This window comes from Ovis aries, chromosome 4, assembly GCF_016772045.2.
Source record: "Ovis aries strain OAR_USU_Benz2616 breed Rambouillet chromosome 4, ARS-UI_Ramb_v3.0, whole genome shotgun sequence".
NCBI lineage: Eukaryota > Metazoa > Chordata > Mammalia > Artiodactyla > Bovidae > Ovis > Ovis aries.
The window spans coordinates 109,077,843-109,098,109 of NC_056057.1; the positions used below are offsets into that span (position 1 = coordinate 109,077,843).

The 20,267-nt window shown below is 38.8% G+C and overlaps 1 protein-coding gene across 6 annotated transcripts in view; it reads right to left on the reverse strand.

The window, feature by feature from the left end:
- TPK1 (thiamin pyrophosphokinase 1) overlaps nucleotides 1-20,267 on the reverse strand; it is a 392,694-nt gene that overhangs the window by 206,832 nt on the left and 165,595 nt on the right. For all 6 annotated transcript variants that reach the window (XM_012177322.4, XM_004008152.5, XM_027968907.2 and 3 more), the window contains one exon: nucleotides 4,753-4,825. In XM_012177322.4, the coding sequence (XP_012032712.3) occupies nucleotides 4,753-4,825 (73 nt within the window). The remainder of the gene's footprint in view (nucleotides 1-4,752; nucleotides 4,826-20,267) is intronic.

Below are 20,267 nucleotides of genomic sequence, written 5' to 3' on the forward strand. Positions count from 1 at the left end.
ACTCTTTAAGACATTAAATACTGCAACGAGTGCCTAACATTCTAAGTATAAGGAAGCATGCTTTAAAATCCCATTCCTAGATCCGGTAAAGACCCCAAAGACTATACAACAATGAAAGAGTATCAGAAGTTACATGAGATATTACAGTTTCTTCAAAAGGTCTCAGGAAACTGAAACACATGAGGGCATGATTGATGGAATAATTAAAAAGACTGAAGTAGGTGATTTTAGCCTTGAATCAAGGAAACACTGACTGATTCAGAAAGTGAAAGATATAAAGTAAAATAAAATATCAAGGGGAAAATCTGTAAGAGACATTCCTCATTCTGAGTTCATATTAGTGAATCAGGCAGAGAAGAACTAAGACAAATGGGCAAAGGGGGAAACACAAAGATGTCACAGCTATCTGAAAAGGAGGCTTTATGGAATAAATTAAGAATGGCATACCATATGCCTCGGGAAGTGGACGGCAATCAGTTGGTCAACTACAACCATATCATATCTATATGTTTAATACTAAAACTATCAGCATAGAAAAACACATGGACAGTGACAAGTCACACTGCTACTTATTTGAAATTTCAGGTTATGCGTTGGCATGGATCCAGTGGTACACCATGGCTTCACTAAAATCTAGTTTTCAAACTGCTGCACGTTAACAAGAGGCATAAATTGTACATCCTAGCTCTTATCCCATGGACCATATGGAATTAAGTGGTGGATCAGAGCTTGCTCCCCATCTTGACCAAAACCCAAAGGAATAAATAATTTAAGGGTTATATACATAAAGAGTAGTGATTAAATGGTTGGGATGTTACCTAACTTGAAGAAGGTTATGCATATAAAGATCTAATCAAAGAAAATGTGCTAATGGTTATGTTTTCCTCTTCCTTCTTACATAAAAGTGAACGTTTGTGACCCCATGGACTGGAGCCCACCAGGCTCCTCTCTCCCTGGAATTCTCCAGGCAAGAATACTGAAGTGGGGTGCCAAGCCCTTCTCCAGGGGATCTTCCAGACCGTGAGATCCATCCAGGGTCTCCTGCATTGCAGGCAGATTCTTTACCATCTGAGGCATCAGGTTATATATTACCAATTAGAGACCAAGAATGCACTGTGATGATGTGAAAATATTTTTCTCATTGCCTAACAATCCAGCTTTATCACTACTAAGTCAGATGGTTTGTTAGCCCCTCTCCACATAGCTATCAATGATCCTTGCCTACTGATATTGACGCCCTTGTGCAGCCTTTTGCAGACTTACCAGGGTTAATCTGTATGACTAACAACATCTGGGAGAAGAGAGACAGGAAGATGATATATCACTGATGAAATCAAGTTATAAAAAAGACCACGATTTCTGTTTCGGCAAGCTCTCTTGCATGTATGTTTTCTTTTCCCTTCCTCTTTTCCTGGTAAGCCGTCTGCCATGATGTGAGCAGCCTACTGGCAAGGAGCTGACACCTCCAACCAAGACCCAGTGAGCAATAACGGCCAGTCAAACCAACAAGCAGAGCAATGCGGAAACAATTTCTGTAGCCCCCAGGGAGGCTTGAGAGGCCTGAAAAACCAGGCTGTGCCGTAACTTCATGAGAAACCTTGAACCAGAACCACCCTGTTATTAGACAATTGACTCTCATATGTCTTACCAAGAGACCCTGTGAGAGAAACACCGTTTGCTGTTTGTTTTTTTTTTTTAAACTGGAGATAATTGCTTAACAATGTTGTGTTGGCTTCTGCCATCCAACTGATGTGAGTCAGCTGTAAGTATACATATGTCCACTCCCTCTTTAGCTCCCCCAGACCCTATCCCACCCCTCCAGGCCATCACAGAGCACAAGGCACCAGCTCCCTGAGCTCTACATCAGTTGCCCATCAGCTGCCTGTTTCACATAGGGTAGCAAATATGTTTCAACGCTACTCTCTCAATTCATCCCACCCTCTCCTTCCCCTCGCCATGTCCAAAGTCTGTTCTCTATGTCAGCATCTCTATTTCTGCCCCGCAAATAGGTTCATCAGTACCATTTTTCTAGATTCCATATATATGTGTTATGAATAATATACAATATTTGCTTTTCTCTTTTTGCCTCACTTCACTCTGTGTAATAGGCTCTAGGTTCATCCACCTCACTAGAACTGACTCAAATGCGTTCCTTTTTATGGCTAATTATTTGCTGTTTTAAGCTGCTAAATTTTAGGACAATTTATTACGTAGTAATAACTAGTGAATACAAATGGCAAGAACTGGGATATACTCTGTTTAGAAGCTGACAAACCAACCACTTGATATTTTAGTGTTTTCAGAAGTTTATCATGCAAACCAATTTTAAAGTCAAATGAATCAGTGCTGGCTACGAATCTGCTGCATGTTTCAAACAAAAATTTAGCATTTTAAATTTCTTCCTTATTTTACTTTCCACAATAGAGCCTCAGATTTACCTTCATTGAAGATCCAGACAAGGTACAAAAAAAGAAAATGTGTATGAAAGTGGAAATAACCTCCTTTCACTTGTAACAAAGCAAGTGTTTCAGTTGGAGATAATGGCTTACATGAATTCTGTGTAACACTGCATTAACTTGTTGTCATTACCATTATTATTAACCATAGCCAAACATTCACCATGTGCTCTACAGGGCACATGAGCTTCTACAAGACGTCTCCGGAACCCTGTAGGAACACACCCAAAGAATTCAAAAGCGATGGATTCTCATCTATACATGAAGGAAAAAACAAAACAAAACAAAACTTGATTATACTCCATCAACTTACACGTATGCAATGTAGAAATTAGAAGGTTCAGTTAATCTTCCTTTTCGAACTAAACCTCAACAAACATAAATGACTTTTGGAGATTAAAATCAAAAGTGATCCAGGAAATGCAAGAGAAATTCATCTGAAGGTATTAACTCAAAATTTTCCTTTACCCCTGAGCCATTCAAAAACTAAAAACCCTGGCTTCCCAGTCTTTCCAGCTATGTCCTTATCCTCTGCAATGACTATCAGACCGACACGTGCAGTTTTGGCAAGCCTGCAGCATAAGAGTGGGTGGCTGGCCGGGCGGGGGAAGCGGAGGGGAGGGGAGAAACGGAAGGAGAGAGAGAGAGAAAGAACAGACACATCTGGCCAGATCTTCAGCTGGTTTCTGAGCCTGCTTGTCCCTGCCTCTCCTGCTGTTTCTTCTGCTCCTGAAGATATGATTAATGTCTATGAATTGGCAAAACTCTGGTTTGTAAGCAAGGCTGAGGGCTTTCCATCCCAACGAGGCTGAGGTATGGAGTTAATGAGAAGTGAGACTGTGGGGAATGAACAGAAACATGGCAATGTTAAAGTAATTGAGCATGAATATCAAACACTGACTTGGGAACAGTCTTCATTTGCTGATGGGAAGTCTGATCAGCTGCTGGGTAGATGGCGTGGGTGCACAGATCTGCATTCATTGCTGGCCTCAGAATTTCCATCACAACAGCCCACACGTTATAACCTTGGTACCTTGCTTCCTCACCTAGATTCCTATTTCCCTTCTCTTCTCTTTCTTTTGTTCTTTTTCCCTTCCCTGCCTCACTCTCTTGCTCCTCCTTTACTTCCATCCTACAAATGCTTTCTTTTTTCTTGTTTCTGAATTTATCTCATCTATCCTCAAGCCTCACAAAGAATTTAAAGCTTCTCTCAATAATTGCTTTTTCTTTATAATATGCATAATTTACTAATGCCAGTTCAGAATAACACAGATGATGGTACTGTGGCTAGAAGAATTGCTGATGCTATAATTTTCATTTTAAAAACCTTGCATTGTCCTCTAGAGCCAGTGAGAGCTTGAATTCTTAATTAGCAGAAGACATTACTCTGTCTTCTATCATCCTCAAATAGTTTGCTTGTATGTTCTTAAGGGCAAAGATCTTTGGAAGATCTGCACAACAGTGACAAAATGAACACCTTGATAAGCTCTACATTATTACTAATTTCAAGTTTTAATGAAGCGTTATTCAGAAGAGTAATAATAGGTTTAAGAAAACCAAATATTAAAAAAAAAAAAAAAAACCCTTTGGTTCTAAAATTCTGTGGTTGTTGCTGTGTAGCTGCTAAAATGTGCCTGACTCTTTCGCAACCCCATGGCATTTCCCAGCCAAGGATACTGGAGAGGGTTGCCATTCCCTCCTCCAGGGGATCTTCCTGACCCAGGGATCGAACCCGGGTCTCTTATGTCTCCCGCTTTGGCATGTGGATTCTTTACCACTGAGCCACCAGGGAAGTCCTCTAAAATTATCTACGAATGCACCATAAGGCATTTTTACAAAAATTCATTTACAAAGATTTTTTTTTTCCACTAACAATACAAATGGACAAAATTTAAATGTACATCAGTTGGAAACTGTTTAAGTAAAATACAGTACCATTCATTAAATGAAATTTAAAATGATCTGTGAAAAATACATAACTCACGAAGATGTAGACAACACAGTATACTTTTACTGAATCAAAAGCTATAAATTCATTTAATATATACATGCTTAGAAGACTAAGCATTAATGCTTATCTGATGGCCACAGACTTTCTAAGATTGTGCTTCTACTTGTCACTTTCTCAATTTCCATTTGAACCTGCAGGACAACTGCTAGAGAGACTACCGAAGTAACAAAGTAACTAAGAAAAATGAGTTTCTCAATCCCTACACATACAGTAAGGAAAACAGAGGAAAAAAAAAAGGGAAAGCAATCACATAAGACCTTAAATATGAAAGTGCTAATGGTTTACCTTAATAGCGTAGTATTCTCTAACTTCAGGCCTAATAGAATCAAAGTCTCCACTGATGAATTCAGGCAGAAAGCTGAAAGAAAGAGTTCCAAGTCAGTCAATTATTCAAGACTATTTAGTAGCTAACCTTTAAAATTATGATTATAAGAACCAGAGAGAGACCTAAGGTACTCAAAAGGAAAAAGAAACAGTCTGTTTTCAGAGTGAATGGGATGTTATATCTTATGCACTTAATTTTCACTTAGAAAAGACTGAGGGGAATTGCAGGTATTCAAATAATGTGTCAATTTAGTCTCACTATCAGTCAATATTTATCTTGCTTAAAAAAAACAGATGAAGATTAAAGAAGATTACTGCTTTAACAAAAGCTCCCAGTTCAAAACCCTAGCACAGGGACTCTCCGTCTTTGCATAGTACTTTCTGCAAATAGACAACTGTGACATTTACCTTCACATCAGTTCAAAACTTTCAACAGATTTTAACAGAACAAATGATAATGAGGATGAGGCATTTTTGTAGCACATAAGTCAGTTCAAAAACATTTTCCAAATAGCCTACTGACATATTTCTAGAAATAGGAGTCTTCTAGTTTTGTCTGCAATAACACAAAGATCACGGTTACTAAATAGAATAAGAGGATTCTCCAAATGGATGTTTCTAATTCTATCACAATTACCTTTTTCTCTTCCCTACCATTTTCAGAACTCCTTTAGGAAAATCTCCCTTACTGTATCTACATAAGCCATCCTTTCCTATTATAAGACATCTGTATGACCTGGTAGAATTTCTTCCCACTAAAAATACCTAACTGTGGAGAAATAAAACATCCCTGGACTTCTCAGTACTCCTGCCAAACACCCTAGCTTCTGAGCTTCCAATGTATATCTGAGATAAAGAAGAGACTGCTTGCTTTCATGTCTTCCAGAAATATTCTGCTCTTCACATACCAACCATAAAAACTAGATCCAGCTTTTTACCCCATTAATTGCTTTGATTCAAAATCCTAGTATAACTTCTGTTATGTCTTCTCAAGATGGCCAAATTATTATAGAAAGAAAAGGTCCCTAGAGACTGAATATTACTGTTGGCTGTTATAAGTCCAAAGAGGTAAAGCCCAGAACCTAGAGACATCCCTAGGTCTAGAGACATCCCAGGAGACATCCCATGTCACAAAAGACAAGACACAGGGAGAATCTTCCTGCTGGAGAGATTTCACGGATATAAAAGTGGGCTGGGGTTAAGGTTCAGGCCCATAAAATGTCCCCAGGGAGCCTTTCAAGAAGGGAGAAGCACCGCTGCCACCACCCCACTTAACAGTTGAGGGAAAATCTCATTTTCTCGTCTTTCAGATATGAATATGCGGCTATTCGTACAGGACCACTGATCTGTAGCTGCATGAGTCAAGGGTTTATAAAAACTAGAGAACAGAACTGACTCAGAATACCTCGTGCACACATTCAGGATACTATTCATAAAGAGGAGTATTTAAAAACCCATCACTGACCTTGTTCTTTTGTAAGATGATTTAAGTTCTTAACCCAATTGATGTGCTGCAGTCCATGGGGTCGCAAAGTTACCAACGACCTAGTGACTGAACAGCCACCACCCAACTGGAACTGTTAATTCTTAGGCCAACTCTGTCCATGTTGGACCAACTCTTCTTTGAGCTATTCATCTTCTTAGGGCTAAACAGTTGAGAGGAAGTCCTTCCATAGAGTTCTGTACCACATACACTGTATAGATTTGTCTTTTCATTAAAAATTAATACTTACTTATTAAAATTTTCAATCAATTGATTTCAGAAATGTTCACTGAACATCAAACCATGTGCAGAAGCAATAGTTCACTCAGAATAAGGTAAAATTGGGAAGTAAAATACCTAGGTTTTTAAATTATCTTGCCTGGTTTGAACATTTTCCTACAAACTTTTCTTCTCTAAATGTCCCTACATTAGTTATTTATGATTTTCAATTTCATTTTATACCTGTTTAGAGAACACCCCTCCTGATATCTTACTTAGGACTAAAAAAATAGACCGTTAGTTTGTATCACTTCTTTTTCTTGTTGCAAAATTTCATTCATTTTCAAAGTTTCTTCCAAATGTGTCCAACCTACCACCATTTAACTATAAAAGCGTCAGTCATGTACAACTCTTTGCAACCCAACGGACCACAGACCACCTGGCTCCTCTGTCCATGGAATTCTCCAGGCAAGAATACTAGAGTGGGTAGCCATTCCCTTCTCCATGGGATCTTGCCAACCCAGGAATCAAACCCGCATCTCCTGCACTGCAAGCGGATTATTTACCATTTGAGCCACCAAGAAAGCCCCCATTCAACCATACACAAATTAAAACACATATGGACCACAGACTATTCATACTTCCTATGGTCTGAATGTCTATGTCCCCCTCCAATTAACATGTTGAAACCCTAACATCTAAATGATGTTCTTAAGAGGTGATTAGTTTAAAATGGTGGCGCTCTCATGAATATATGAGTGCCCTTAGAAGAGAACGGAGAAGGCGATGGCACCCCACTCCAGTACTCTTGCCTGGAAAATCCCATGGACAGAGGAGCCTGCTAGGCTGCAGTCCATGGGGTCGCTAAGAGTTGGACACGACTGAGCGTCTTCACTTTCACTTTTCACTTTCATGCACTGGAGAAGGAAATGGCAACCCACTCCAGTGTTCTTGCCTGGAGAATCCCAGGAACGGGGGAGCCTGGTGGGCTGCCGTCTACGGGGCCACACAGAGTCGGACACGACTGAAGCCACTTAGCAGTAGAAGAGAAACCCCAGAAAGCTCTCTTCCCCTTCCCATCATCTGAGGACACAGTGAGCAGACAGCCCTCTATAAGGCAGGGAGCAGACCTCCCCATGCAATGACTCTGCCGGTACTCTGAACTTGAACTTCCCACCCTCCAGAACTGGGAGAAGCGGTTGTTATTTATAAGCCATCTTGTCTATGGCATTCTGTTAGAGCAACTTAAAAGTATCGAAATATTGCTGGAAAGGATAAAAGGAGTTAGCCCTCCAATACCACCACTGTCCTCTTCAAGAACTGAAATCTAAGAAGTCAAGTGAATTTGGCCAATACTTCACCATGTAGAAAAGCCATTTAATCTTAGGACTCTGGTTCTGTGCAGTCCAAATCATGCAACTTTCTAATAAGGCTGACTACATCCCTCTACAAAGTTTAGCCCCTCGGATATCTAGAATCAATTTGACAGTTTCCAAATACTATATGTTTTGACAGTAAATAAAAATGAAAAATAAAGGCTAATAAATGTAGTCAGCTGAACATCTATCCAAAGGAAAGCAATCATGCAAATTCACTTATATAATCTTGCAAAATATTAACAGGAAAGCAAAATTAAATAGATAAAAAATAAGTTCAGTAAACTTTTAATGTAATTTTCTCCAATGTAACACAGATGCTTTAAAAAATGAACAAGGATGCATATTTCTAAGATGACTCATGGCAAAAGTACACCTGGTTTATATGCTGATATGGCTAAAACAATCATAACTTATTCTGATATAATATACTAGTTTTTGAAACTTCCTGAAATGTGCCTTCATACACTGCAATTAAAAACCCATGTAACACTGTCTGAGGCACCCGTGGCCAAGCACCTGGGTATCCTGAAGAGGTACTTATTGCGGATGACACTTCACAGATGTAAAGGAACTGTACTGTGATATAAAAGACAGTGTACACAAAAGATAATTTTCAGAACTATTTGGGGACTGACTTCAGAGAGCAAGTAAGTGATGAATGGCAAATGGGTTTGTGTCTTGTTACATACAGCACTCAAGTGGACCTCTCCTTGGTATCCTTAAATCTACCAGCACTGACTCATAGTATTAAGATCCATCCCATGTAATAATTGGGAGGAGGTTGCTACATGATGAAAACATACCTAGCCATGGTGTGTTAGAATACAACTGTCTTTCAGAAAACTTTTTCTGATACCGGTAAAGAAGGCTATCCCTCTACAGAGGCTTCTCTGCTCCCAAGGAACATACAACCACTCCCTTTCTATAGCAATGAATCTCTTACTTTCCATTTCATTACAACCAGTTTCTGTAAACGTCTTTTAGCTTCTACTAGACTAAGCTCTTGGGGCAGGAGCTCTCTGATTGATCTTGGTATTGCTCAAAGCACCAAGTACATAGATGCTGATAACAACATCATAATGTGAGAAGGCAAAGGAGGAGAAGCAGGGGGGTTGGGGGATGAAAAGAGGAAGTAGGAGAGAAAAGCAGAAAAAGGAGGAGGGCTAGGGGAAACATGGCAGGGGCAAAACCAGGAATGCAAAGAATTAGGGGAAAGGAGGGAAGAAGTGGAGGAGAGGTGGGAAGAAAATGGTAAAAAGGGAAGAGAAAGGCCAAAGAGGAACAAAAAGGAAAGAGAACAGTGGAAAACCACCAGGGAAGACTTTCAACATAAACTTACTAGGATGTTCGCTCCCTAATTCTTAGCTTGTCCACAATATTTAACTTTTCTGAGCTTCATTTCACCTTATGTAAAATGAGGATAATTCGGAGTGCTTGTGAGGATTAAGAGTTAATATATGTAAAGCACTTAGAAAATGCCTGGCACACAGTAAGCAGGATTTAAGCCATTCAGTTAAAATAAAATTTATTACTAGAGAAGCTAACTCACTTGCTCGAGGTTAGAAGGCTAATAAGAGCTAGAACCAAATTTCACACCCAGGCGGCACCATCTTTATTCTCTAACAGCCATGTCTACAGCCTTCCAGACACATGCATTTATGAAATGGAATAAAAGTTTCTTATGGAGAAAGTTCTCTACATAACTGCCTTTTCCTCCTGCTGATTTTATTAATCAGTGTTAATTTGGCCAACCTGTATATATGATAGAAGTAGCACTGCAACAGAAGAAGGATTTGTGCTCCTTGCTATGAAAGGATAGGATCTTGATGAAAGAAATACATTAGGAGGAGAAATTTCGAAAATAGTGTTGAAAAAGAAGAGGGCTCCAGATACAAGCAAAAAAATGGTACCCCATCTAAAGACACAGGAATTGATCATTCAAAGATCTGAGCTAATATTCTCTGCAAAACTGCCTAACTTAATGGCAAAGAAAAAAACCCAAGGGTGATCTAAAAAACAGTAAGTCAAACGGTACCACGTTTTGACTGTGTTTATAGATGCCATCAGTTCAACTGTTTTATTAAGTCTCTAATAATAGCATGAAAGATATTTAAATATGGATGGTCCCTGACTTACAATGGTTCAACTTAAGACTTTTTGACTTCACAGTGGTGTGACAGCAATAAGCATTTAGTAGAAATGAGACCTCAAGTTTTGAATTTTAATCTCTTCCCAAGCTAGTGATATGAAGTATAATACATACTCTCTCAAAGAAGCTGGGTGGAGCCCAGGCAGCCACAAGATCACAAGGGTAAGCAACCGACACAATCAAATCCATCCTGTTTCTCACTTTCAGTACAGGACTCAATAAATTACGAGAGACATTCAACACTTTATAATAAAATAGACGTTGTATTAGATGATTTTGCCCAACTCTAGGTTAATATAAGTGTTCTCCTTTCTGAATTGAAGGATTACCTTGCCTGGCAAAGGAAAAACTTCCTTGCTATACTTCCATTAGAATATGCAATTTTACTTCTCCCAAAATGCTGGCCCTTATTTGAAATCTGTCCTACTTGTACATCCAACCGGAGCTGCATGGTAATGAAGTAGCAGGGTGAGTGCCCAGTTATTCCATAACATAAGCTATCAATCCCTAGGCATGCTCTACTTATGCTTCTAGGTTTGTGACTTATTTTAATGAATAGAGAAGCGGTAAAGAGAGGCACAATTATGAAATCACATGAGACTTCTTAAAAGTACATTTCATTCTGGGCAGTAAACACACAAACAAATGAATATTCAACTCTGTAACTGAGCACTCTAACTCAAAATATACAATGTAAATTTGATGGATCAGCCCGTGACAGGAGAATTAACCTCTCACTGTAACCACCTGAAGAATCAGGAAAAAAACATGTGAAACAATGGTATTCAGACAGTGGAAACCAGGCAGCTCAGGCCCGTGACTGCTGAAAAATGGGAAACAAATAAGATGAGCCCTCTTATTCTTCAGCCTTCTTCCTGGAGGCAGTTTCTAGCTTAGGACACAATGAGGGGAAACTCAGAGACCTGCAGCCTAACTAGAGCCCAAGATTAGTTTTAAGGAAAGCTGAAGAGCTAGAAAAGGTAGAAAATGGAACCATAGGGAGAAAGATAACTCCAGAAAGCTTCATTCCTGGTGAAAATGCTATGAAGTCTCTTGAAATGACAATAAATGATTTTATCAACTAAGTTTATCAACATAAACTTAGTTGATAAAGTAGTGGAAGAGTTTGAGAGGACTGACTCCAATTTTGTAAGATGCTCTCAGTCCGTTTAATCGCTCAGTCGTGTCCGACTCTTTGCGACCCCATGGACCACAGCATGCCAGACTTCCCCTGCCCATTACCAACTCCCGGAGCTTGCTCAAACTCACGTCTATTGAGTCAGTGATGCCATCCAACCATCTGATCCTCTGTTAACCCCTTCTCCTCCTGTCCTCAACTGTTCCAAGCATCAGGGTCTTTTCAAATGAGTCAGTTCTTAGCATCAGGTGGCCAAAGTACTGGAGTTTCAGCTTCACCATCAGTCCTTCCAATGAATATTCAGGACTGATTTCCTTCAGGATGGACTGGTTGGATCATCTTGCAGTCCAAGGGACTCTTGAGAGTCTTCTCCAACACCACAGTTCAAAAGCGTCAATTCTTCGGCACTCAGCTTTCTTTATAGTCCAACTCTCATATCCACACATGACTACTGGAAAAACCATAGCTTTCCCTAGATGGACTTTTGTTGGTGAAGTAATGTCTCTGCTTTTTAATATGCTGTCTAGGTTGGTCATAGCTTTTCTTCAAAGCAGTAAGTGTCTTAATTTCATGGCTGCAGTCACCATTTGCAGTGATTCTGGAGCCCCCAAAAATAGTCTCTCACTGTTTCCATTGTTACCCCATCTATTTAAGAGCATCTATAAGCAAGATGCTCTACTGTGGGTAAGACGCTGTCAAACAGCATTGTATGCTACGAAGAAATTGTTCAAGAAAGGAAGAGTCCACTGATGTGTCAAACTTCATGGTTATTTCATTTTAGGAAATGGCCACAGCCATGCCAATCTGCAGCAACCACCATGCTCACCAATCAACAATCATCATCACTGAGGCAAGACCCCTCCACAAGCAAAAAGACTGAGTCACTGTTGGCTTAGATGATGGCCAGCAATTCTTGGCAAAAAATAAAAAAATTATTTATAGTATATATGTTGTATTTTAGGAGCTTCACTGGTGGCTCAGTGATAAAGAATCTGCCTACAATGCCGGAGACCCAAGTTCAATCCATGGATTGGGAAAATCCCCTGGAGTAGGGAATGGCTACCCACTCCAGTACTCTTGCCTGGAGAATTCCATGGACAGAGGAGTCTGGTGGGCTACAGTCCGTGGGGTCGCAAAGAGTCAGACATGACTGAGCGACCAACACACACACGTTGTATTTTAAGACATAATGCCATTGCACACTTAACAGACTACATATAGTAACTACATACAGGCTACACACGTAGCTTTCACATGCACTGGGAAATCAAGAAATCCATGCACCTTGCTTTGTTACAGCATTTGCTCCATTGTAAGGGTCTGGAACCTAAATTATGTATCTCTGAGCTATGCCTGTGTTTATAGTAGGTATGTACATTCTTTCTCAACTGCACATGGAATATTCTTCACAATGGACCATATTCTAGGCCACGGTCCAACTTTTTTTTTTTTTTCTTAAGGACCCTGTCAGCATTTTAGCTTCTGTGGGCTCTAATGTCTGTGTTGCAACTATTTAACTCTGTCATGATCAAGAAAGTGGCTGTAGAAAATAGGAAAACAGTAGTACGGCACTGCCATGTTCCAATAAAGTGTCACTTACAGGTGTCTGGCCTGTAGCCTATGGTTTGCCAACTCCTGTTCTGGGCCGAAAGTAAGACTCAACAGATTTAACAGGATTGAAATCATACAAAGTATATTCCATGACACATAATATTCTCTCTTCTCACTTGCTCAAAGTCATCCATTATAAATCAGTACTACCTGGAATGAGGTATGACCACAAAGAGAATAAACTATTTGAGACTCTAAAACCTCCATCTATATATACACAATAAAACTGCTATTAAATAAATTCAGTCATATGCCATTAAAGTAGGCTATGGATTTCAATTTTCTAGATATATTTTATCCTACTTATTATTTACACTAACAAACTGCCCCACTAAATTACGTAAGTTTGAATTACATTTAACATTTATTTATATATACATAATGCAAATATAATCAATTCAATTTTATAATATTTTATAGTTCAGGCACATCTCAAATACTGAAACATATATATATTAGAAATTAATTTTCTCATTGACAGATATATAATTTCAAGTGTGAATCAGGATGCAAAATGTTAGATATTATTCTTTAAAATAACATTTAACTTTATATATCACATATAGCAACTTTATAAATCACATATTTAATAAAAAAGCATAATATTCAGTGCAACATTTGGTAATAAGACACTACTACAATTATACCAAGCATATATTAGAAGGTCACTTCGGAAATCATTTCACTGCCTCCCCAGCGCCGGCAGCTTCGTGCTGTATATGCTTGCAGGTGGTGAAAGTGTGATGTCAGGGGCTTCCATGACACATGGGAATGCATTTCCTCCACACAAAGGATGAACTGGGTCTGCCTCTGTGGCTCGGCTAGACTTTCAAAGCTCAGAAAGCTACAGAACCTATCGGTAGTTTCAGGAATGAGATTATTTCCATTCCAAAGAACCAGTTTACATGTTTAATTAATGACCTATCTAGTTGGTGCCAAAGAAGGATGAGACATAAAACAATAAATAAATTCAACAGCAAAACCTAAGGTAAAAAGGTTTTAGAAGGGAAGTAGTTTTAAAATTTAATACCAACTCTTTGCCCAAAATGTATTGCTTCCTTTGCTATAGAAAGAATTGAAGAAAGATGAAAATGCTAAGAAATGAGGACCACAGAAGTAAAATTTACACAATATTTACACTAAAAACATGAGAACCAAAGAGTATGCACATACTAAATCACAAAAACAAGTCATTAAAATAAATTTTTATATATTACATATAATCTGGCCACTTTTCTCTGAGGTGAATAATGTGTCAAGACCTAAATAAGAGTTTTTGAGAAAAGATGGTTTATTCTACTACATCATATTTATACAGTGAGTTTCCAGAAAACAAAATTTATAATGTAAACTACACTTAAGCACACAGCCTCTTGTCATTTAATTCACTTTCATCATTCCTGCAAGATGCTATTCTTAAAAGACTCATTATCAAAATTCAGGATAGAAATGAGGTTTGGGGAGAAGAGATAAGGAGACTGGGTCACCATTTAGGCAGGGCTAATTGCTGCTCAACTATACAAATGGCAAGAACAGTGATTCAGTGTGGAACTCTCTAACAAGGCACTACATTTGACTGACTAGCCATTAAGACATCTGTAAAAATGGTTCAGTCCATCTTTTGAAACATTTCTCTCAACATTCTCCAAAAACAGAAAACCATTTTAATTTTGAAAGACTAAAAGCAAGATTTAAGCCTCAGAAATTTGGTTTCACCTTTTTGCTAATGGGAGGACAACTACTTTACAATATTGGGATGGTTTTTGCCATACATCAACATGAAATGGCCACAGACATACCTGTGTCCCCTCCCTCCTATGCCCCCCTCCCACCTCCCTTCCTACCCCATCCTTCCAGGTTGTCAGAGAGCACCAGCTTTGGGTTCCCCGCATCCCACCTCCCTTCCTACCCCATCCTTCCAGGCTGTCAGAGAGCACCAGCTTTGGGTTCCCCGCATCATATGTCAAATTCCCACTGGCTGTCTGTTTCACACTTGGTAATGTGTATGTTTCAATGCTATTCTCTCGAATCATCCCACCCTCTCCTTCTCCCACTGAGTCCAAAAGCCTGTTCTTTGTGTCTGCGTCTCCTTGGCTGCCCTGCACATAGGATCACTGGTACCATCTTTCTAGATCTCATACATATATACGCATTAATATATGATATCTGTCTTTTTCTTTCTGACTTACTTCACTCTGTATAATAGGCTCTAGGGTCGTCCACTGTGTATAATAGGCTCTAGGTTCATCAGTTAATTAGAACTGATTTAAGCGCATTCCTTTTCATAGCTGAGTAATATTCCATTGTGTATATGTACCACAACTTCCTGATCCATTCTTAACACCCTCCATGAAGACAAAATAATAAGAACCAGATATTTAGACAGGTGGAGTTTGAGATTACAGAATACTTCAGTGCCCAAGTTCAGCTCTAAGTTGTAAATGCAGAGAGAGTGCTGAGGAGAGGTTAGAGGTAAAATTATATACTCATGAGTCTTCCATACATGAGATACTTAATTCAACTTGTCAAAGATTCATCCAGTATCTACAATGTGTGCCAGGCTGCAGATACCAAAGTTAACACAGATCCAAACAGCCTGAAGTCTAAATCTGGATACTACAGAAGACACTCACTGGTATTACAAGTCAAGCACAGAACCAGAAGAACACAGATGTGCCAGACTAGGGGAAGCTGGCCAGTTGGAGAAAGGGAAGTGGAGACTTGGTAACAGCTGATCCTGCAGGAAAAGCTATAAATGAAGGAGATTATCACAAGAAGCTGAGAGATAAAAATAATGCCTGCATTCAGGCAACAACAACAACAAAAGTAGACGCAGTGTTGAAAGGAAAGCTAGTAAGTGGAAGAAAAGCATAAGCACATAGACCATGAAAGCATTTCTCAGGTGACAGCCGATCTTCCAGTCACATGTGGCCAACGGTGTTACACTCTCCAAAGTGCAGGAAAATGACTTAGTGCCTCTTTCAGCTCCAGAAAAGAACACTGCACATGATATTCAATGCAAGTTGTACAAGTAAATATTTCTTCCCACTCTTAGCATACGGTCACTTTCCCCTTCTGCCCTTTTTTGTAATTACTTCTTATACAAAAGTGGTGAGGAGAAGAAAGGAATGAGAGCGGTTATTTGAATAGAAAGTAAGGTATGGATTTGTTTTCCTAGAAGGCAGTAGTGGTGATGGTGCAGAGCAGGGCCAGAAAATGCTATGTGTATGGAGGGGACTCATGCTAAGGTCAACATAATGCAGAATGGAAGGTTTCATCTTGTCTTGTTTACAAACGTGAAAAAGCCCCAAAGCATATACACATGTTAATACCAATTCTTCACGTTAACAAATATAAAAGGGTAGGCTCACTGAGAGTGAATCACTTTGTGTAATTTACTTGCTTGACTCTGTGATTCAGTGGAGAGTATAACACACAGAATTCAAGAAATACAGCTAGTGATAAACGCCATGAGGGTCACTGATAGGCTGACTGCTCCTCCCAAGTTTTCCAAAACCAAGTACAATAAGCTGCCTAGCCGACCATTCTGCTAAAGTAAGTGTTTTTAATTCTTATTCTCCTTCTTCCTCAGTGTCCTCCATAGCAGGACTTAAACCTGACTGAAGAAAATGACAGAAGAATTTAAGACACACGCCGACCTGCTAAAGTAAATCCTGCATTTACCATCCTTGCGAGTTTGTTTGTACGTTGCTGCTTCTATCCATCATATACGGATGCGTGAACCATTATCCCAAAAGACAGGGACTAGAGCCCAGGAAGATCTCTATAGCATTCAATAACGAATCTGAAAGAATTAATAATCTGATGATAATGGCTTAGGTTTAGGTAACCTTGAAATTATAAAATCATTAGACAATTAATACCTAATAAAATGAATATCTAAAGAATATCTAACAAAATGGCTTCCCAGGTGGGTCAATCGTAAGAATCCATCTGCTAATACAGGAACTGCAAGAGATGTGGGTTCAGTCACTGGTAGTGTACTTTATATTTCCATTATTTATCTGACATTTGAAACATGAAGTTCTTTGAAACATGAAGTTTCAAAGAAGACAGGCATTTTGTTGCCTGCCACATCCCAAGTTCCTACAATGATCTCTTTCATGTGGAATGACAGCATAATTCAAAATATGCTAAAACAGCAATTGAACATAATTTCCTGCATTATACAGCAACAAATTAATGAAGCTGGCCAGCATGGAGAGAAATGTATATGATCTTATATCATTGATAAATGTGAAGATAAGCACAAATTCTGGAAAGCAAACTGTCAGCTTGGATTAAATATTTTTTAATATGTAACTTTTGACCTCATATATTAATTCCCAGGAATCTATTTTAAGTGCCAGCAACTCATCACAAAGTTTTACTCATCAGAGTTATAAAAAGTTATGAACAACATACATACCTAATATATGGAGGATGGTAGATATATAAGAATGTGATAAGTAAATTTTATATTTCATGACATAATAGATTTATAATACTATGGTAATAAGAGATATAAAAATTGCTATTTTTATTACATATGGACACATACACATATATATACACACAAAACAAGAGAAACAAAAAGCAAATTGGAAACTGACAAGGGTGCGTAAAAATATAGATGATTTCAGGTTATTTTTATCTTTCACTTTGCATATGCCTGTATTCTTCAAGTTCATTATAATAAACTTGAATTACATCTGTAAGTGGGAGGATAAGTTAGGATTAGAGAGGATGTGCCTTTAAGAAAAACAAAAAAGGAATATATGAAGTTAAAAACAAAAAACCCAATGTAAATACTAAATAATTCAGATTTGATTTATTTAGACTAGCTTGTATTGTTATTATCTGTAAATATGATTAGTTTTAAAAGCACTTGAATACAGTTTTGTTTAAAATTGAACAAATAAAGACATTTTTTTTCAGATTTCTGCTGTATGATTTGACTAAAATCTCTGGTTTTGGTAACTTCTGCGACCTGTATCCTAACATGATTCCATCCTATTAAAAGCATTAGAATGTGTCAGAGCAGGGCATGACCATCACTGCTTTCTCCCACCACACCAGAAGTATGCTTAGAGAACAACTGCCACGCAGAGGAAATTCACTGTGAACACCCTATTACTGGTAATAGGGATCGCCAGGCCACATCATTATGTGAGAATACTCTATCTGCTTACTGATGTAATGTTAAGATGACAGAAACTATAGTTGTTTATCTTGTTCCTAGCACATGGAACTGCTCTCTAGTTACTAATAACCTACTAATTTACAGCTTAGCAGGAAAAAACTTGAATACACACTAGAGGCCGCTAGTGACAAATAAGTGAATTTTGCATGAAGGAAAATACATGATCATAGCTGTACAACGAAAACTGCATTCTGAGTTTCTGAGTTTCAGTTGCCTTTTAAAATACTATGTGTCAAGTCAGAAAACATTTTTTCCTGGTTATAAATTTGTTGGTATTTTTTAATAAGGGAATACATCTCGGGAAATTTCATATTAAAAAAAATAGACAAATCAAGGAAATTGCTTAAAAATTCTACGATTGTATTCTTAAGGCAAAACTGTGCTTTCAAATAATGAAACCCTTTAAAATATTACCAAAAAAAAAAAAAAAAGGACTATTTTTTTACTCCCATGGACTATACAGTCCAAGGAATTCTCCAGGCCAGAATACTGGAGTAGGTAGCTTTTCCCTTCTCTAGGGGATCTTCCCAACCCAGGAATTGAACCCAGGTCTCCTGCATTACAGGTAGATTCTTTACCAGCTAAGCCACAAGGGAAGCACTCTCTCTTACGGAACCATCACAAGATCCAGATCAGGTGAAGAAATCCCTATATTGTACAATGTAGTTTGATTTGGTAATATTTCATAAGAGGAACTTTTTTTTAAACAAAGGGTATGGTATCTTAAATTACTGCCCTTATCCCCCAACCAGGACAATTATTAATCATAAAAGTGGGATTTTAAAAAGTTTACAGAGAAAAAAATGTATGCTAACATCAAGTCAGGGAAAATGCAGAGTCCTCTGACTAACAGGTTTTTATAAAACTAAGGAAGTGTCCAGTGGTCATGTATGGATGTGAGAGTTGGACTGTGAAGAAGGCTGAGCACCGAAGAATTGATGCTTTTGAACTGTGGTATTGGAGAAGACTCTTGAGAGTCCCTTGGACTGCAAGGAGATCCAACCAGTCCATTCTGAAGGAGATTTCTTTGGGATTTCTTTGGAAGGAATGATGCTAAAGCTGAAACTCCAGTACCTTGGCCACCTCATGTGAACAGTTGACTCATTAGAAAAGACTCTGATGCTGGGAGGGATTGGGAGCAGGAGGAGAAGGGGATGACAGAGGATGAGATGGCTGGATGGGATCACTGACTCAATGGAAGCAAGTCTGAGTGAACTCTGGGAGTTGGTGATGGACAGGGAGGACTGGTGTGCTGCGATTCATGGGGTTGCAAAGAGTCGGACACGACTGAGCGACCGAACTGAACTGAAGGAAGTGTACACCATGCTTCTAAAATTTGGGAGGAATGTTATTAAATTTCTTTAAATACATAAGAAGTATTTTTATTACACACTCACGTTGCTGTTCGGTGGCTAAGTCATATTCAACTATTTGCAATGCCATGGGCTGTAGCATGCCAGGTTTCCACGTCCTTCACTACATGACAGGTAACCATTTAGTTCACTGTCATTAAGTGGGGAAAAATAAAAAAATTATCTCATAACTAGGGACAGTTTACATAACAATAAATAGTATGGGAGGTGCACTTGGAGTGGGAAGTATGAGAGACTGGTAGAGACCATTAGATGGTTCAGGGCATGATGGCAGCCAAAGGAAGATGCTGTGGATGGAAATGCTTGGCTTGGTGTCTCTCTGCATTTGGCTACCCCACCCAAACTTACAGAAAGTAACATGCTGTGAGTATGGCTGAACAGGGCCCCCTCTAGAAACAGAATGGAGTCAAGTTATCGACTCCTGCCACTTAGAGAAACAAGGGCATGGAAGATATTCCCTTAACCACCTGTGCATGACCCTTCATGTGCTTAGTGACATACACATGGATTGTGTATACACAATCACATACACAAGCAACCAGAGGCTGCTGATACTTCATACTGAGCACTTAGTGCTGGGCTCACAGAGGTTGACTGCAGGTCCTCTCTTGCTCGTAGAACACAAACTTTGCTGTGGGTCTGTTTTCCAGTTTCCTGCCAATTTCTCAAGCCCAACTTCCCAAGCTTCCCACTTATTCTACCAACTATATTTACAGGGATTTTTTTGCTGTCATTGTGTAAACTGGTCAGTTTTTTGTTGCTGTTCTTTACAACCAAGAATCCACAGACACAAAAAGTTTAAATGAGTTCCTAGCAACATTAACAAAAGAGCTTTTTATCAGTTTCTAATTCTCCTTCTGGAAAAAAAAAGGAAGTATGACTTTACTGGGTCAGAAATATGCTTTCATATTTAATCTGTGA